At 41.5% G+C, this 20,478-nt stretch overlaps 1 protein-coding gene across 1 annotated transcript in view; it reads right to left on the reverse strand.

The window, feature by feature from the left end:
* Positions 1-1,179: 1,179 nt before the first annotated feature.
* Positions 1,180-20,478, reverse strand: part of POU2AF1 (POU class 2 homeobox associating factor 1) — a 44,954-nt gene continuing 25,655 nt past the window's right edge. Inside the window, exons 7-12 of the mRNA XM_050921519.1 lie at positions 20,253-20,399; positions 15,301-15,352; positions 13,825-13,994; positions 11,730-11,846; positions 4,967-5,131; positions 1,180-3,878 (exon numbers count right to left, since the gene is read on the reverse strand). Of these exons, the coding sequence (XP_050777476.1) occupies positions 3,807-3,878; positions 4,967-5,131; positions 11,730-11,846; positions 13,825-13,994; positions 15,301-15,352; positions 20,253-20,399 (723 nt within the window). The 3' untranslated portion in view covers positions 1,180-3,806. The remainder of the gene's footprint in view (positions 3,879-4,966; positions 5,132-11,729; positions 11,847-13,824; positions 13,995-15,300; positions 15,353-20,252; positions 20,400-20,478) is intronic.

Raw genomic sequence — 20,478 nt, forward strand, 5'->3', positions numbered from 1 at the left:
CCATGTTTCTGTGCCTGTCCTTTACAAATTCAGGGATCAGAACTGACACCTTTTTTTTTGGTCTTTCATAGACCTTTTGAATAATGCCATCAGTCATGTGTTTCTGCAGTTTTGTCTCTTATTTTTTAGTTTAAGCCTAGGACAGCAAACATGTTATATGTTTTTGTTTGTGTTTTGGGTTGTTATGTTTCCAGGTCCTCAAGTCTTTCATTCACTTCAGATGATTCATTCAGCGCAAGTAAAAACTTGCTGATTATTGACCCACATATGGACTGTCTAGTAACATCAGAAAGAAATGACAAAAGGAGACAATTTATCAAAGGTTGCTCCTGGGTTTTTTCAACAGTAAGGAATGCAAGCCTTTTTTTTTTTTTGGTGATTTTTTTTTCAAATTTGTTTAAAGGAAAACACTTTGGGCCAGGTCCTCAGTTGATTTAAACTGGCAATGCACCACTGGAGTTACACTGATTTGCATCAGCTGAGAATTTGGCCAATGTTTATATAATAAATATATATTATATAGTTTGTACATAAAATTGATATTTTATTTTAAGATAACTCCCTTCTTATAAGAAATTGAGACTCAAGCCATTAACAAACCCAATGTATGGACCCCAGTTTCTAACTGCAATGTGCAGATTTAGGTAAGACAAAACCTCATAAATTATGGCTTTCTGCTAATGGACCGTTTAGTCCATCAAATAATAGTTCTTTGCTTTCAACTACAGATCATTTGGAGATTTTCCCATAGTGCCAATTCTCCATGCCTTTGTTTAATGATACCAGTGCCTTTTGAGTAACAACCTGTGCTAAGTCAAAAGTAGGAAAGGATAAACCTGGACATATACAGAAGGCCAAATTCTACCATCCTTTCTCACAGTGTGGAGTGCTTTATTGCTTGAACAATTGCATTGAAATCAAGAGGAACCTCTTGCAGAGTAAGATGAAATGAGTGAAATTCAGCCCTGTGCAGTCAACAGAAGCCTATGCACTAGTAAGTCAGTCCTATTTTGAGGGCATAAGGGGGACTTAAATGGTGCACAGGTGTGGTGCTGGTTCTTTGCACAGGGGTCATTTTCACCCTAGAAAATGGGGAGACAATTTATACACTCATTAATTCAAGAATGGTTTATTCCATGTATTGTATGATGGCATCCAATTCATCTCACAAACAAGAATTTCCACATAAAAACCTGCATGAGTGGCTGCATTAAAGTGTATTAAATGCCCAGTGTTATTCACACAGGTGTCTGATGGTAGCAAGTTAAACAACGGCATTTATTTATTTATTTGCATTTACACATGTGTCACCTATTGAACATTCACACATGCATGCATTCATTCCCACGCTGGAGTGTCTTACAGCATAGCTTCAAAATGAGAAGGCATGTGCTTTGGCTGATTTGTGCCTGAATGTATGTAAATATATGCAAATATACAAGCAACTTTTTTTTTGGTCAGAGAATGTTGGCAGGTATGTAGACGTGATGCAAGTGAAAGTAGGTAACCAAGAGGGAGGGAGGGAAAGGTTTGAAGAAGGCTAAGAGTTACAGCAATCTGTAATTACAATACCTATAGCAGAGTTTCTGAAGAGCTTTAGTCTAAACCTGCTAAACATTTGGCTAAATGTTCTTTTTCAAAACTCGTAAGTAACTTATGAGCCTAAGTCCCAGTGCAAATCAGTAGTGATTCTCAATATAACAGCATCATTCAAGAGGGACACACTGAGCGCTAATGTTCAAAAAGCGACGGCTGAAAGAGTCACGTTCAGAGACACATGCTCCAATAGCTAAGCTGCTTGGACTTAAACTCCTAAGTCACATAGATGCTGCAAAAAAAGGAAAATTAAAAAAATGAAAATAAAATTATCCTTTACCTTTCTGTTTACGCTTGTTAAAAATTCATTTGTGCTACAATGAGAAGATAGTGAGGTACAATCAAGATGCTTTCTAGTCAACTTATTAAATATAATTAATGAAAATTACCATCTGTGATACTAACTGTCAGAATGTCACCTTTACTCCCCCTCATTTCTATCGACTCACGAGAGACATTATTTTCAGTCTACGATTGCATAGCAACTCACAAATCTTTTCATAGAAAGAATCTACTATTATGCACATTCCACTAAGAATGTTACTCTCCATTCATGCTTTGGGCTTCATTCCTGCAATGAATTCCACAGTGCCCACAGTGGAAGCCCATAGTGAATGGGCAGACTGGGGCTTCCCTACATTCTGTTGATTTCCCAATGCCATGTTGGCCCTTTGGGACCATTGGCAACCCTCAGACTGCTCTAAATTACATCACGGGACTGGAATAATACAGAGTGAGCTGTGGGTTTGAGAGAGTACAGGGATGAGTTCATACCACCTTTTCACCCTCCGACAGGACCTGTGCCCTGTGCTCCTTGGCTGCAGCTGAGATTAATCTAGCTTCTTGTATTTTAATGCTTTCAGGACCATAATTCCTGCTATGATTGACAGTGTTGTATAGATTATTCTGACAGGAAATATCGAATGAGCATTATGGATGTTGGGCACTATTCTGGATAATTTCCTCGGTTTAAGTAATTTGTTTTGTAAAGAATAATTTTAATGCATTTTAAACGAAATCGATGCCTGAAAACAAAATCCAACAGGCCTTTCTTCTTCAGAACTTTTGATTTTCTGGGTTACTTTTAGCATCAATTGGGGCACATGACTGATAGTCTAGGATTGATGCTGATGATTTTGCCTTTGTGATTAATCTAACTAAACTAATTAAGCAGATTAGATAACATCACCATGCTCGCCAGTAATCATTACCTATCTTCTGTAGGACAAAGTGATTTCCTGCACTCTTTTAACTGCATGATTAGAGCTTCAAAATCCCATTAGTCATTGCACATACTGTAGGAGGATAATCCTAAGAGAAGAAATCAAATGATCAGCCAGGTCTGTTATTTTTATATACAGGAACTGTTGCTAAATAAAGTTTTCTGAATGCTAAATAGAATATGTGGGTTAGATTCTCAGCTGGTGTAAATTAGTGCAGCTGTATTGACTTCAGTGGAGTTATGCTGACCTACACCACCTGAGGATCTAGTCTGTATTTTTATCCTTGTGAGCATTTGTTTTCCCCCTTAGAGTCAGAAGCATGATACCCAAGCTTTCAAGTGTGGCTACTTCAATATTCTCATGCAAAATACTGAGGAATAGAACTGATAGTAGCTTCATGGACAAGAGGAATTTTCACTTTAGATGTCTTCGGTTCAGACACACTCTTGGTCACACGGGTGAACTATGACAATGCCATAGACTCATAGACTTTAAGGCCAGAAGGGACCATTATGATCACGTACTCTGACCTCCTGCACATGGCAGGCTGCAGAACCTCACCCACCCACTCCTGTAATAGACCCCTAACCTCTGGCTGAGTCACTGAAGTCCTCAAATCATGACTTAAAGACTTCAAGTTACAGAGAATCCACCATTTACACTGGTTTAAATGTGGAAGTGACTCGTACGATGGTGAGCTCAACTTAGTGACTACTGCACATTTGCACCATACTGTTCATTACTGAAGCCTTTGGTTTTTCATTGATTTTAAGGGCAGAAAGGGCAGTTAGAATCTGACCTCCTACACAACAGAGGCCACAGAATTTCAGCCAGTGAGCCTTGTCATTGAGCCCAACAACTTATGGCAAAACTAGAGCGCATCTTTTAGAAAGTCGTTTGGTCTCGATTTAAAGACTTCAAGTTTTTCTAAAAGAAGGTGCCTTGTCAGAAAACCAAGGCAAAACCCTGTCCGAATTGGTCGGTGATCTAGGATTTGGCGTTTCGACGGCAGGTAACGAATGCTGACGTGACTCTCCCTTTCTTCAGCAAATGCCTGACCTGCCAACAAATATAAAGACTTAAAATACATTGTGTAAAATTGTGAATGGATGCATACATGGCAGATGTATATGATCCCATTGTCAAGTAGAATGTGCTCCAGTAACCTTTTCACACATGAAGGCACTGTAACTTAATCTTCTGTCAGTATTTGTTCTCATAACACAAGAGTTATGTACTGACAGTTCTCTAAGATCTCCAGAGCATCCATTAATACTTCTGTTATGCTCCCTGGCAATGGAATTGCCAAAATAGGCATATGCCCTTTGTGTAGGCATATGCCCATATGCACTCCACCCATGGTACAGTGGAGACCCAAATTCGCTGTAACAGAGGAGAGCCTATCTGGCATAATAGGTAGCCCTATTCACTTGAGAATGGTGGCAGAGGCTTTCTGCATCGGATACAGCAGCAGGGGCAGCTGTGCATGTGTGAGAGAGAGGGGATGACCCCTATTGGCTTCAGTAGGCCAAGGATTAGGTCCTAACTGTGGGAAGCCACTGTAGCAAGACTAGTTCTTCTTCACTTCAGCTGGGAACAACCACAACAACACTGGAGTTTGAAATTCTTCTTTACTCTTTATGGAGCAGTGATAATTTCTCTCCTCCTCCCCTGTTTAGATAGAACAGAGGAGGAGGGGAACGGGAGAATCCTATTGAAATACTGTATTTAGGCCAAGATTTTCAAAAGTGAATAGTGATTTTCAGTGCCCAACTTGATATACCTTAAAGGAGCCTGATTTTCAGAGGGTGGTTGCTCAGCATTTACTGAAAATCAGGGCCCTTTAAAAGGTGTCAAGTTGAACCCCTGAAGATGGAAGTACCCCAAATCAAGAGTCACTTTTAAAAATCTGGGCCTTAATGCCTACCTGATGGATGGTAATTGCTGGGCATCGGGAGCACTGTGGACCCTCCACTATGAATGGAATGAAGGTCCATTGTTTCAGAGCATTTCAATCAGGGAATTTCAGTAGCAAAATTTCACTATAACCTAATTGTTCCTCTCTATAAAGGTACATGATGTCTATGTTTAATAGGCAGCTATAAAGTAATAAAAGTTATAAAGTATAAACTGTACGTAATGTTTACCCGATCGCCAGCCTTTCCTGACTGTGCCATGTGAATTGCCTGGTCGTTGTCTAAGTTTCGGATGCTTGGGTCTGCCCCATGGTCCAGGAGCAATTTGATAATTTCTTCCTGATTTTTGTCCTGATAAAGAGCAGCTGCCATGTGCAAAGCTGTGTTACCATGAGCCTAACACAATGAAAAAAACAAATAAAAACCACCTTACAGTCCATTGTTCAATTGTACCTTTCAGTTCCCCGCAAAAATATTTTCAGTTTTAAAAAGGTACCCAAAAAAATGGAAAACTGTCAATTAGAGATGAAGAGGCCAGAAAATATTGGTTACCTGAGGGTATCCCCATTATCTGCTACTTATATATGCCTATTCTAAACACCACAACTCAATAGACCTGCTACAAAGTTGGAAAAACAGTGCTTCTAAGAGTTGGTGGCTTTTGATGCTTAAGAACAGATGTCTGGCTGTAGCAGTACCTCAGAGGCCAGCAAAAGACACCTGACTAGCAATGTGTCCAATGAGCCTACAGATTTCTGCAGAACCATATCTTGCTAGGTGGTAGGGGCCGGATTAGCTGTTTGCAAAAAGAGAAGGGCTTAGTCCATATAAAGTGCCTTGTAGAAGGAAGCTGAAGGGCTAAAGAAAAGTCACGTATCAAGAAACTAACTTTACATAGACAAAGTAAAATCTAGTGCCACATGGATGCACTACACACAGTTGTGCGATGGGATGCATCAATTCATGTAGGGCATCATAGCTGAAAATAATGGCCTGATTCTCACTTGCACTAACGCCTCTTTACAATGCTCTGACATGCACATTAAGGCCTTCGCCAGAAGAGTGTAAAAGGGCCTTAGTGTAAATGAGGATCAGGAACAATATTTAATGGATTATATTTGGAGCTAAAATACATTGATTTCCTGGCCACTGGGCCTTTCCTGTTTCAAAAAAAGCAAGTCCCAGCCATCTTGCCTGTTACTGCTAGAGCTCTTCCAAATTCCAGATCACAGGGTAAGTGTCCTCAGTGGAACTTACTGCAAAACACCCAGATAAGAAGTGATCCACCTGGAAAGTGGGCAGTTTTTGAAGGGTTACTGCTGTCCATGTACCTCTATGTAATATTAAGAATATATGCTAGGACTGTATATATAATGGGACTCAGGTACTGAAGCAGGTGAAAGAAATCATAACTGTCATTGGCCCCATTCTGGAAACCATACTATTCAGGACAGCATGTAAGTGTGTGCTTAATTTTAAGTATGTGCTTAAGTCTCATGAAAAGCAATGGGATCTAAGAACACGTTTAACTGCTTTCTTGGGCCCTTCAACATAAGTATTCTTAAAAATGAAAAAAAAATTGTCATTCCTCGCCAGGTCGGTAGGTGGCTTGAGACTGAGTTCTGTGACCGGAGAGGAACTCTTATCACAGTTATCAGACGGGACAGGACAAAAGCTGTAGTGCTGCACAGCCAGAAGAGTCAATAGAATTGGTGTCGAAGGATTAATGAACAAAATATAGATGGCAAGGGATTAATTTATTAAAGATTCTAAGATACTGATAATATATTTAACCAGCCCCATAAGTTTTATTTTTCAAACCATCCTGTATTCATCACAGATGGTGCTCTGTTGAGTTTGTATTATCATTTCCCCTGCTGTGATTCTAATTCATTTCCCTCTGTTCTATTTATTAACTGATGAAATAACTAATAATACTGCTTAGCTATTACACACTGATATGCAGTTGCAGTTATTTTATGAGCCCAGTTGGAAAGGGGATGACATTGAAAGACATGGGACACAAATGATAACCAATTTTAGAAGGAGTGGCTAGTAATTTTTGTTCCACGTGCACCACTGATGCAGAAGATACTCTGAAACACACCTCTAAATAGCAAACACATATGAAATTCTTAAAAGCTTTTCTTAGGGAAACAAGTTTTTTTACAAGTTCTCAATCAGCAAATCTATTGTGTCAAATTTACCATCCTATAAAACAAAATGATGGTTACTTAGCTCTTTATATGGCTTTTCAAGAAAAAATGAAACATCTGTGTTTATATGCTGTATCTGTGACAACAGTCTTGAGACAGAAACATTGGTATCTTCAGAAACCAAGCATTAAGCTAGGCAAACAAGACTCTTAATCTTATAAAGCCTGAGCTAACTACTGTTAAAGCCTTTGCATTAGCTGTAATGGAAGTTGGATTAGGGACACTATAGGCTAAATGATGCCCAGTCCTGCTGGGGGAAAAGAGATAGAGAACACAAAAAGCCTTCTCTCCTATTGCACAGAGGCATGATCGTATGGTTCAATGAAGGGAGCATTACTATTCACTTCAATGCATGCAGGATCAGACCTTTGGTGCACAAGAGACTGGTGACTCTAGTGCCAGCTGTGGCACTAGATTACACACACAGGATGGGGTAGCTGGGGGGAAGACAGGGTCATGCCCTGCAATACTCCCCACCCCTTTGCATTAGTTGGTGGAGCAGGGCTGCTGTACAGAGCAACAACTCGCTGTACCTTGTAAGAAGGTGCACCGATCATTTCTGCCATGTGCTCTCCCTCAGCATTGCCAGAGGTATTATGCCCGTCTCACCAGCACTCCAACTGGGGAGTACTTCAGGGCTGCACCCTGGAGGCACAGTAGGCTCATAATCTCATCCTCCTCCAAACTGTGCTGAGGTTCAGTATTTGCTGCATACTCGGCCCTGGGATGGAGTTCAGGGTCTCCAAGCCCCTCTGCTCTTCCGAGAACTCCTCCAAGATTCCAGGGAAACTGTTAATGTTAAAGACTTTGTATTGGGCAGATCACTGAATTTCCACACTGTAGCAGGTAAATAGTCAGACCCATCGAGTCAGGAGATCATCGAAAGCGGCAGCTTTCAGTCAGATTTTACTCAATATCCCAGTGAAGCTGGCATTTGCATACATAGGCATCATCTTGAATCATAGCCAGGATCCCAACAAACAAAGCAACCATGTTAAAAACTTGCCAGTGCACTTCTTCGCTGATCCAAGAGCCACTTGCTAGGCCTCTGACTCCCATCTATCTACCCAGCTACTCCCTCACCTCCCATCCATCCATCCATCCATCCATGGTTAAGACAGAGCCATTAAAGTCAGTAGAAACATTCCCACTTCTTTTACTGATCTTTGGATCTGGCCTCTGGCCTATAGTATCTGAGTATTCCCTTAAGAAGCCTTGCCCTGGATCTCACTGGCTAGTAAATATTGCAAGGCTATTTCTTTTAGTAAACTGCTAAACATAAATGGGAGATAGTCAGACAGGAATCTAATGGGACTCTCTAGACTCTCACTTGGGTGTTTTAGAAAGAGAACGGAAGGCCTTGACTGCACTGTGGGCCAAAGCCGATGCAGTTGTGAAGAAATAAGAGCAGAAGCTGAACAGCATGCAGAAACTTAAATTAGAGCAAACTGAGGGCCAGGTGTGGGCTCAAATTCTTCACATTCTTCAACTACAGGAAAGATAAGAGGACAACAATTTAATCTTTTTTTCTTGGAAATAATGGTTACCAGAGACACAGGAGTGCAGCTGAAGACTCCAGATGATCCTATCAATGTAGAAAGAGCCTACAGGATTATTATCAGGAGACAGTGTCAGATACCAGAACCCCATGGACAAGTTATTGCCCATGCAATGAGTCCTAAGAGATAAAGAGAGAATGATGCAAAAGAGACCAGGGTGTTTCAAAAAATTAAGGGTAAGGAAAGAGAGTGTTCTTTACAGATCTTTGTCCTGCCACACAGAGAAAAAGGCACGTGCCATTCCCCGTTAAACAGATCTTTATAAGACAAAACGTGCAATTGTCACTTGTGGATCCACAAAACTGAGAACAGGGTTAATTGAACTGAACAACATCTTCTCTCATGCTGGATCCTGTGGAGAACTGTTAACTAGAAAAGGAGGATTCTTCAATAAGGCCATGTTAAAAAGTCAGAGGCTGACATGATGGTAGGAAGCCACACTTCAGAGTACTCAACATATGGCAGTGAGCTTCTGCTGTTGGATCTGTGTGTTTATAAGCCCAGATCCTCAGCTGGGGTAAATGGAGCTATATAATTATTTAACTGTACAGCTTTCTCTCAGTCTCTGTATCAAACCATGTTCATTTCTGGACATTAGATGAATAACTCCTTTCCCTCCCTTTCTTCGGAGCTGATGACAGGTGCTGAAAACGTACATTGAGTCTAAACAAATCTACCACTAGTGATTTGGTGTTAGGTGTTGTCCCAGATGTCACTCTGTGGGGAGAAATGTTACAATACTAACTTCAGCTGGGTTGATAATATACTTGCTGGATGTGAAACATATTAGATAAGAAGGTTTTTTAAAAAGAGGCTGAGACAGCTTGAAGAAATTGAGTCAGATCATTGGCTGGCATAAATGGGCGTAGCTGTACTGAAGCCTATAGAACGGCACCTGTTTACACCAGCGGAGGATCTGCCCATTATGTCTAGCTGCTAGGCAAGCCGTTATGAGTAAAAACTCCAGGAAATATGTCCAGGGAATGGGCTCTAGTAAAATATAAATGTCATGAAGTTCGTTCACAATAACCATTGCCCAGAGCCTGGGTTAACTGGCTTAGATTCAGGGAGCTCACACATGGGGGCTAAAAATAGCAGGGTAGATGTTGCCACCTGAGCCAGTGCCCGGGCTCTGAGACCCTCCTACGTCGCCAGGTTTCAGCGCCCAGACTCTAGCCCAAGCAGGAACGTCTACGCTGCTATTTTTAGTTCTGTAGTGTGACCCTGAGACAACTGACCCAGGCTCTGACTCACTGCCGTGGGTGGCTTGGTTTTTTTGCCATGTAGACATCCTCTTAGAGGCTTGGCAACAGAGCAAGCTGTACTAGGTTGATTTCCTTCTATTTCTCCTGAAATGCAACTTTGGGACACTGCTTTCATCGGCTGCTGTGTGTCACCTTTATCTCCCCTTACGGTTTCCAGGAACTGGAAATGTGCGGTAAAATATTTACATTCTCCAAGCTCAAAGTTACAGCTAGTCGTCACGATGGACAACTTCACTGCTCTGTGACAAAATAGTCAGACGGTTCTGGGACTTGCTTCAACAGTGTAAATACTTTGGAGAGAGAAGATTGTGCTGGTGGTCCTTGGAATGAGCCCTAAGCAGCAGGAGTGTTTCCAAGAGTCTGGCTCTGTACGGTGGATGGGACAGGTGGTGGGGGAGACACGTAGACTGACACGCGCTGGATTATACTGCTGACCCACGGCATCGCACTGGGCAGTGGAACAGCACAATGCATCATTTCAGGCCTCTTTGCTCAACTTGCCTCATGACTGAATAATAATCTTCATCCTCACTGAGTAATCACTTTTCTTGCCCTTCCCCTTCCTTCCCAACCCCTTCTCTGCTTATCTCCCTCACTGCTTGTGTCAGTTACTCACAGTGTGGGAAAAGATCCATGTTTGAACACTACTACAGGTACTCGCAATGCAGTATAGACTCAATGCTCCATGTAGAATGTAAGACCCAGATTTTTAAAGGTATTTTGGCATTGCAGTACTCAGCACTGCAATGCCTAAAAAATGTGGAAGCCTAAATCTCATTTTCAAAGAGGATTTAGGCACTGAGAGCTTAAATCCCATGGACTGTTGATGGGATCTTGGCTCCTAGGGGCCTAAATCCTTTTTGAAAATGAGATTTAGAGTCCTAAATATTTAGGCATTGCAACACCTAGTGCCACGACACCTAAATACCTTTAAATATTCAGGCCAAAGCTTTCTGGGGCAGGGATTGCTATTTTATTATGTGTGTGTAGGGCACTGACCCCAATGCAAAACATTCCTGAATACAATCCCTGCAGCCAGTACTCGATCCTCCTTTAAATCCCTCTTTAAGGCTTACCTCTGCTGTGATGCTCACAAAAACCTGCCTGCTGTTTATGCCTAAGAAGGTGACAAGCTACAACTGTTCTTCTTCCCCTTCCTTCTCTTTCTACTTCCTGAATTCTACTAATGCCCCTGTTTTTGCCGCCCTACCTTACTCCCAATTTTAAAAAAATTAAATAAAAGATGCAACAAAACACATAACTAACAAAGCAGTGGCACTTCCTCCCCATCTTCCTCTACTTGTATGTTCTATCCTCATCCCCAGATCCATCACCTGTTTGTATGTTATAGCTTCAACCTCATACCATTCAGCTGTTTTGTGTCTTCTAGGCCCTGACTCTGAAAGAACTGAGGAATATGCTTAACTTTCACCACATGGGTAAACTCCCTTGACTTCCATGGAATTTAAGTATGTGCTTAAAATTAGGCATGTGCTTAAATGCTTGTCGGACTAGGGCTGCTTTTTCTGAATCAGAGCCTTAGACTGTAGGCAGAGAATCTCTCTCATCTTTGTTGATATAGCTCCTAGGACAAGGGGATTCCAAACTCAATCTGGGTATGTGAGTGTTACAACATCAATATAAATTATGTTATTTTATTCATGGTCAAAATGTAAAGCTCCGGACTCTGTTTCTCACATTAGCTTGCTGCATGATGCCTTCCAGAAAATATTACCTGTGATATATTTTATAAATGGAAACAGGATACACAGGTTCAAGGTAGCTTTGAAAAGTTGCACAGTCCATTGACTTCCTGTGTTTAGTTTGGATAGTTTGCCATATCTACATGCAAAAATCTTTTCCTGTGAAATCCAATTGTTAAATTGCTTTCCAATTGAACACCCCATGTGTGGTGGTTCATGCAAATTAGGCACCAGTGCCAGCCCTAACTCACCTTACTGTTGACAAAGTCCTCAGACATGAAAGCATTTAGTTCTAAGAAGTACTTGAGCAGAGAGATGTTCCCATCCTGTACCGTGTAATGAAGTACTGTCTTGCTGCTTTTAACATCCTGTTAGAAAAACAACAACAAAGCGTTTGCAAAAGAGCTTAGCATGTTACATAAGTATGCTGGAGAAGACGAAAGGCTAGCTCCTCAACTGGTGTAAATCAGCACTGACTTCCGGAGAATTATGCTGATACAGGATTTGGTCCTGAACATGCAACAATGAAGTAATCGTAGAATAAATTATCTGAAAGCCCCTAAATTCTCAGACAGTATGCCACTGGCCAACATTTCATGATCATGTAGCTGAAAAAGGATGAGGCTCCATATTTCACTTGGTAATATAGTGCCAACACATCTCTGCTCTAATCTCTGTGATATGAATTTACTGCTGCCATCCCATTCAACTTATATATACAAAAATGCCTTTCACAAAATGGTCCTGTAAGAATTACCTCTTTTACCCTGTAATAAGCCTTGTGTACCATGGGAGGAAGAGATGAATGCAGAGAGGAAACTTGAAGGATTGGGGAATCTCTCTCTCTCTAATAAAGAATAAAAATGATAACACTAATACCTATCTTTTATATATTAATTGAAATAGGGTTTATGTGAGGTTTAAGTGAGGCAAAAATCTTGTGTTGGACTTTTGCACAGGAGTGAATTTTACTCTGCTTTGAGATTGTGAAAAGGAAGATGTTGTAGAAGTTTAATCCATAAAATAATAATAACGATGGAAGAAGAATGCAGCCTTCAAAAGTGTGCCTTTTGCCATAGAATAATCTGGTTAGGAATACTTTAATTGTTTACGAAATACTGCACATGAAATAGCTGCATCACTCACTATGAAATCCGTGATACTGACTTGATTGGAAAAGTCAATCTTATTGCAATTACATCTCAACTTGTTAGTGACAGGGCATCTTACCACTATCTCCGTCTGCCCCACTTTTATTGCTATTTTTTTAAAGTTTTCAATGTGTGAACTAGAGTTTGTTGAAAAACAGGTTGTTGGCTCTGCAACTGTTTTGTTCCAGAATTTTTTCATTGAAATTTTTCTGCCAGCTCTCGCAGGAACATAATGTGTAGAGTTTAAAAACTAGAACAGACAGAAATCTGACATTCTAGAACTGGATTCCCGTTTTGGAGACATCTATTGGATTCCCTAGTGCTGCTGCTACATTACAGTAGCCCTGCACTGGTACTGCGAGGGTTAGCTCTACTCTCTGGGCCAAGAAGGCTCTGCCTCAGTGGCACCACTGGGCATGCTCCAGCTGTAGACTAGATATAAATGGGAGCACTTTGGCTCATTCAGGGTGGACCACCGAAGAGGGAGGACATATGTTGGAGTTCCAGCCTGGGAACCGCAGAAGCCCCAGATGGTGGAAGCCAGGGACGCTGAGACTCTGGAGGATGCCCAAGGAGTGTCAGAGCTGCTGGGAGCCGCATTGACCAAAAAGCCCAGAGACCCCAGGGATGCTGCATCAGGAACAAGGTAGGAAGTAGCTCAGGGGCACTAGTTATTGTGCTGTGTAGGGTCAGTGTGTTTCACGTGGATTCCCCACTGACGGGCATACTTGCCACTGATAGGGCCCCGAGCTGGGACCCGGTGAAGCAGGAAGGACTCGGGTCCCCCTGCTTGGGCGTGAGACTCTCGCTCTCCCCAGGTGGTGGCCCTCTCCCCAACTAGCAGTCAGGCCAAATAGTCCTACTGAAGAAGGCCATTATACAGACTCTGGCCATTGGGCTATGCAGCCCTGAGAGAGGGCTGTTAGACTGACTCTGGCCATTGGGCCATGAAGCCCTGCTGAACAGGGCAGTCCCATTGGCTCTGGCCACTCGGCCACACAGCCCTGAGAGAGGGCAACCATATTGACTTTTACCCCTAGGTCAAGCTATTCCAAGACAAGGGATGGTTGTACAGACTCAGCCACGGGACCATCATTACCCCCATCCTGTCCCAAGAATAGACAGGGAGCACTTGCTCCGCAACAGAGTGTAATCAGTAATTTAACCACAGAAAGCAACAATGTTCACTCCTTACTCGGCTGTGGATGGAGGCTCCCATCTGTACCAGAAGGTGGATACATGATAGCACCTCCTCACTCTGGTACTGAAGTTCTTTTCTCTGTTCCTCGGTTAGTGTAAGGTGACATTGCTGCTCTCGGAACAGGGAATTATGGGACAGAACAGCACAGTGAAGTGGGGTATGGCCTAAAAAAATGGAAATAAGGTTAAAACGGTTTCAATAAAGAGGTGATTTAAATAAAGGGGAAAATAAATAAATAAGACAACTTTGCCCCCTTTCACCCTGAGTGACTTCACAGTTATGACAAAATGAGGTTTCATGAGAGACACAGGTCTCACATGTACAGGCTGAGGTGCCCCAAAGACACACAGGCCTCCAGGGAGAGGCAAATCACAGAATGAGTCTCTAACACAGATTTAAAATGTTAGTTGCACCAGGTGCCAAAGTGAATCTTTACATATTGAGAAGAGTTAACTCCCTAAGTTGTTCTGGGAGAGCAGGTGGGTGAGGTGGTATCCGAGCTACAACAACACTGCAAACACCATTGTAAGTTGTTCCATTAAGTCAGGGCTCCCTCTTTTGTCTGTTTCATCTATGAGCAGAATCTTCTCTTAAACCTAGATTGTGAGCTCTAGATGTTTATACAGCGCCTAGCACACGGGTGCCTTGATCTGTGACTGGGGACTTTTGGCATTACTGTTGTACAAAAATCAATCAATCATCATCATCAGTCATTTGCACTAGCTCTGAATCTTTGCCTTATTTTCAGCTCGTTTTCCAACAATTCCCTCTATTCTGAGAGAATTCCAGGAATATTTTTGTGTACAATTAACTCAAAGTAATAAATGGCAAATTGTTTGGGAACACATGAGACGTGATTAGAGACCATAAACCTTAGAACCCACTATATTATACAGGATTTTGTTATCCATTATGGTCCTAGTTCAGGAAAACATCCCTGTTCAGGCAGGGGACATAAGCATGTGCTTATCTTGAAGCATGTGTTTAAGTACGATTAAATTCTATAGCTTAAGTGCTTTCCTGAAACAGAGCCTATGGCACCAACACTCTCCTTGATATTCTTGCACATCCAAAACTCATTGAATTCAAATATCTGGGTCCCAAATATCCATTATAATTATTATTTGCTGTGTTGTTGTAGCCATGTTGGTCCCAGGAACTTCGAGGCACAAGGTGGGTGAGGTAAAAGCTTTTTTTTGACCAGCCTCTGTTGGTGAGAGAGACAAGCTTTCAAGCTTACACAGAGCTCTTCTTCAGGTCAGAAGCATTTGAGCTTGTCTTTTTCTGACCTGAAGAAGAGCGTTGTGTAAGCCTGAAACCTTCACTCTTTCACCAACAGTGGTTGGTCCAGTAAAAAATATTACCTCGCCTGCCTCATCTCTCTATTATAATTATTATTCATTATTATAATGCCACCATAAAAATCTGCAAAACCAAAATGTGAAAGAGTTAAAACTCAAACTATCTTACCTTCAAAATCCTTCATTTCTAAATCGTACGGGAAACCTAGTGACATAATAACCTAGAGTTGACAAAAGCACAGGAGAATTTAAATTCAACAGAACGCTGTTTAAAGCAAAAACCAGTCAAAGCATCCATAAACATTTGTAACATTCCCAGAGCCAACTGATTGGCAAGAATTTCTGTTGATGGCAGAATGCAGATGAATCCAATTGCATGTTCATGCACTTAGCCTAAGTATTGGAGTTCATGATTGTTTCAGACCTGTCAATTATTTTGTCCCAACTGTAAAACTATGGGTGGTTCTTTAATGCATCTTGTCTGGGAATGTTTTCAAGTATTAAAGGTGGCAGCAGTAGGAGAAATAACAGTATTGTGCACTTTTTCTGTTTCTTTATGATGGATAGAGAAGGCCTATTTTATTTTATGCAGGATAAGGGATTTTTTTTTCTGCTTATTTTTTAATTGGTAATATCAGGAATGTTAAATCTTACCTGCTTTTGCTGGATGTGTGTTGGAGGATGCAGAATTGTGGATTGGGAGTTTTCTCAATCCTTAACTGAAGGGATACGGCAGGGGCTGAATCATTAACAAACATTTTTTTTCCTTTTGTTGCATATAAGGTGTTTGTTTTTAAAAATATGTTTAATTCAAATAACTTTAGAGAGTAATAATTATAATAATAATCTGTACATCAATAGTAACTAAAAGCTACAGGCAGAGATCGGGGCCCTTTCATGCTTAGTGCTGTATGTATGCATAATGGGCTCAATCTTCAGGAAGAGAGATTTACGTTAGATATTAGGAAAAGCTTTCTCACTATAAGGGCAGTTAAGCTCTGCAACAGGCTTCCAAGAGAGGTTGGGGAATCCTCATCACTGGAGCTTTTTAAGAACAGGTTGGACAAAAACTTGTCAGGGATGGTTTAGGTTTACCTGGCCCTGCCACAATGCAGGGCAATGCGGACCTGCCCAGCTCCCTTGCAACCTCACATTTCTATGATTCTATGATAATGGAAAGAAAGTCCTTCCCCCAAAAGGCTTACAGTATAAAAGTCACTATTGGGCATGACTGAATGACCAGTCACAATCACAAATCAGCTAGATAAATGTCATTTCCCCTCAGATATTGATGATATCATAATCCTATTGGATCATAGAATTTACCAGGAAAAACAGAGTGAAAAGATTGAATTTCTAATGTAAAAAACACGTAGAACACTTTTGCTTCCTTTAATAATAGCTAAGCTTACAGACCTTCTTTATCCATCATAAAGAAGCAAAGAAGGGCATCAACCCATTTTTCCTCTTTCCCGGTTACCTTAACCATCACTTGAACTTTGGTCATTGATGTACTGAATGAACTGTATTGCACAAAGGAAAGCTGAACTGTACTGTATATGAGAAATTCAGAGGCACTGGGCTCTGATATTGAACATGCCTGCTAGAGCGAAAGGCAGGATAACTATTGTTCAGTTTCAAACTATTCATTTACTGAGCTGTGACTCCTATCCTGAAAGGCTGCACAAAGCCTATCTATGTGGGTATGTCTATACCAGGGTTCAAACTCAGGCTCAGGCATAACTCCCCTTCCATCAACACACAAATCGTGTTGACCTAGGGTCCCAGGACTCCATTGCGGTGGAGGATCTGAGTCTCAGTCAAGCTGCGATCCTGTTGCTTTGCAGTGTAGACGCAGCCCCATGGGATTCATGCTCCAGGAGCCTGCCAAAAGTTATTCCACCATCCCGTGGGCTGGCCTTCTCTGTCCCCTCGACACCTACGTTTTGTGGACAGTCAAGGTTTCCCACATTGCACCACGAACTAAGAGCTAGAGTAACCAGATTTTGGGAGCGCACTAGGTAGTCTGGCATATGGGTGGTTGGATTTGGGCCTGCATAATGCAGTGTAGATACCGGAGCCCCAGGTTGTATTACTAAAGACCCACTTAAACCCTTAGAACAGATCTCAATATTAATTCTGTTGAGTTCTATTTTAACAGCTATAAATTTTAGTCAGTACGTCTATGTCAATGATGGTCAAATACTTCAGCCTACTTTCTGTAGCGCACTCCACACTGGGTTAACAAACAAGATAAACTTAGGACTCTTAACCCTTCCTGTAACGTGAATGCATGTGTATTTAGAACTATCTTAGAAACATATACATAAGAAGCTGTCTCCACATATTATCACTGACAGCATAACTTCATTTCCTAAAGATCTGTTGACATTGGCAATGCTCATATTGTAAAATTTTCATGTGCAGCAATATGGCAGGCTGAAGCAAACATGCCTGCTTGTAGTATCTGGGGCAGTATGCAAATTAAACTAATAAAAGCAGTTAAGAATTTCTATGGAAATGAGCATTGTTTGGATTTAATGCAGAATGCAACATTTGAAAACATTCAGCTCTTTTTTCCCCAGATAGGGTGATTTAAAGTGATGCTTCATACAGGCTCTTCATCTAAAATACTAGAAAATATGACCTTTTCCGTACTTTTGTTGAATAACCTAATTTCCCCATAGTTTAGCATCTTAGCTGAGATTTCCAAATATAAATACATCTATCGTGATGACTCATTCAGAACCCTTAATATTTAACATACAGGCATGAGACACTAAGTCTTTGATTGAATTTGGCCCCAATTTCAGAGACACCTGGAATCAGTGCCAACTTTACATAATGTGAATGTGATTTATCCAGATAAAATATTGACAAATAGCTCTGAGTTTCCTCCTTCTTAATCTCAATTCATTAAGGAGGAGAAGAAAAGTTCAGAATTAAACCTTAAAAATTCAAGGATTTGCCTACACAGTTTGGGGAGCCTGAATATATTTTGCAGCACTTATTTTAAGTGAAAAAGGTGCATTTCCATGAAAAAGGTTCCGTAGCTTTTACAAGTGCTCCACAAACATTCTCTTCAGTGGAATCCTTCCAGTCATATTCAGCACTTTATGAGGCTGAGTGAAAAGAATGTTGTCTTAAGCACTCTGTAAGTTACATATTAACTTCCTATTTGTGAATTAACTTAGGGCTGTGTATAAGGCATGGTTAACCAGTGCTGAAATTCAAACGGACAGAACTAAGGTGATCCTGCTACATTCTTTCATTTACAATGCAGCACTATCATTAGAAGAACAGCCCTACCCTAATCCTATCATTGTGGGTGCCAGAACTTTGTCAGGGAAGCTGCCTACAGTGTCTGCTGGTATGAATAGAAAGCCAAGTAAAGGTTTCTTTAAAGTTTATTAGCAACGTTCCAGATTCCAGTGCACTCACCCATGTTGGGTAGTACCTTGCTCTACGAGAAATCCTGATCAAGTCAATAGGATTTCTGGCAGAATAAAGTTAGGGTGACCATATTTCCCAAAAGGAAAACAGGACACTCCCAGCCATTCGCTAGAGTCCCCTTCCCCCAGCGTGAGGCTGTGGCCTGCTGGAACACTGCCTCCCCACCTCAGCCCCCTGTGCATGGCTGTCATCTCTGCTTGCCTCCCCCTTGCACATTCTTCTGCAGTGCACTCCACCTTTTTGACAAAGGTGGGCATTTGTCCCTTATGCTCTTGCCCACTGATCGAGTCAGCAAGAGCAAATGTGACAATTGTCCACTTCTGCAAAAAAGAAAAAAAAGTCAGGCGGGCTGGGACAGGACTTAAAAAAGGGACTGTCCCGGCCAACGGGTTATATGGTCACCCTAAATAAAGCACTATTCAGTGTGAGAAAGTGTATCAGAATCTGGCCATACAAGGAGGCAGGCAGAAACACAGGAAATCATGACTCGGCAGGTGGCCCTCCAAGTTTACTACTATCCTTAACAGAAGAGATATTCAACGGTACAAAGGACAGTCATGTGTCACTGACTTTCAGTAAGAATCAGAGCAAGGGAGCTGATCAATCTGATGGGTCTGCCATGAATGCCTACTTCCTCTTTGTGCCTTTGAAAATCCACATCAATAGCTCTTGTCTCTATATTTATCATTTTAAAAATATATCTGATTTTGCAAACTGGGTAGGGAGCTAGTCTATGTATCCAGGGACCAAATTCTGCTCTCATTCACAATGATATAAATCTGGAGTAACTCCGCTGATTTCAGTGGTGTTACTCCAGATTTACACCAGTGTAAATGAAAGCGTAATTTGACCTGATGTGCTCCTATCATTGTTACCTTCTCCCTCCCTGTGACTCCTGCTGTTTGCTACACCCACTTGTTCCATGATGTCTCTTCAGATTGCAAACGCTTCAGGGCAGGAGCTGTCTCTTAGTGTGTTCGTATGGTGCCTAGCACAATAAGGCTCAGATCTGACTAGGGCCCCGGGGCACTACTGCAATGCAAATAACAAACAATAACAACAGTAGTATGCCCCGATTTCCTCTACCAGGTTTGGAGCTAGCATCCACATCATGAGCAGCAAGACAGTGACATGATACAGCCATCTCCTTTGAAGTGAAGGGCTAACATATTAGGTGCAAGAGGCAAAAAAGACTCCTAATGAAGGACTGGAAAGAATGAAATCAAGCCAAAAGATTCATACTTAGGGGTATATTTACTTCTGAGATGTTCATTTTAGAAACACATCTCTCAATTGATTGCTACATTCGTGGCATACAAACAGAGAAGTTAGATAACAACAAAATACTCTTTCTGGAAGGTTGCAGTGTAACACTATTTCTTACAATCCAGAATCTTCACAAGATGAGAACCAAAACCAGAGAGAGACAATGCAGGCTGCTACGTAAGGCACAGACGCCCAACTCATGCAGCTGGCTCTAGACTGGCTCTTTGCAGACTGACTGCTGCTAGACGCATATTTCATTACAGAGCCCCGTAGCCTGCAGGCAGGACCAGGAAACCACTGAGAACTGAAATTTTAGCATGATTTTCAATACACCATCTCAAATACTGTGATTTCTTTGCACTTCTATATTGTTTGCAATTAAAATAAGAAAGCTGTTCCTACCTGAATGACTTGTGCGTATCCATACGTTGCCGCGAGGTGTAAAGCAGATTGCCCTTTATCGTCCACAGCATTGACATCAGCCCCTGTCAGTATCAAATCATAGACTATGGCTGGTTGTCTGGCAGCTACAGCAACCAATAGGGGAGTCTGAAAATAGCAGCAAAACAAATACAATACAAGACTCCAGCAACAGTGAAACTAATAAAAAAGAAAAGGCTATGGAGGG

The sequence above is a fragment of the Gopherus flavomarginatus genome, chromosome 13 (genome assembly GCF_025201925.1).
Source record: "Gopherus flavomarginatus isolate rGopFla2 chromosome 13, rGopFla2.mat.asm, whole genome shotgun sequence".
Lineage (NCBI taxonomy): Eukaryota > Metazoa > Chordata > Testudines > Testudinidae > Gopherus > Gopherus flavomarginatus.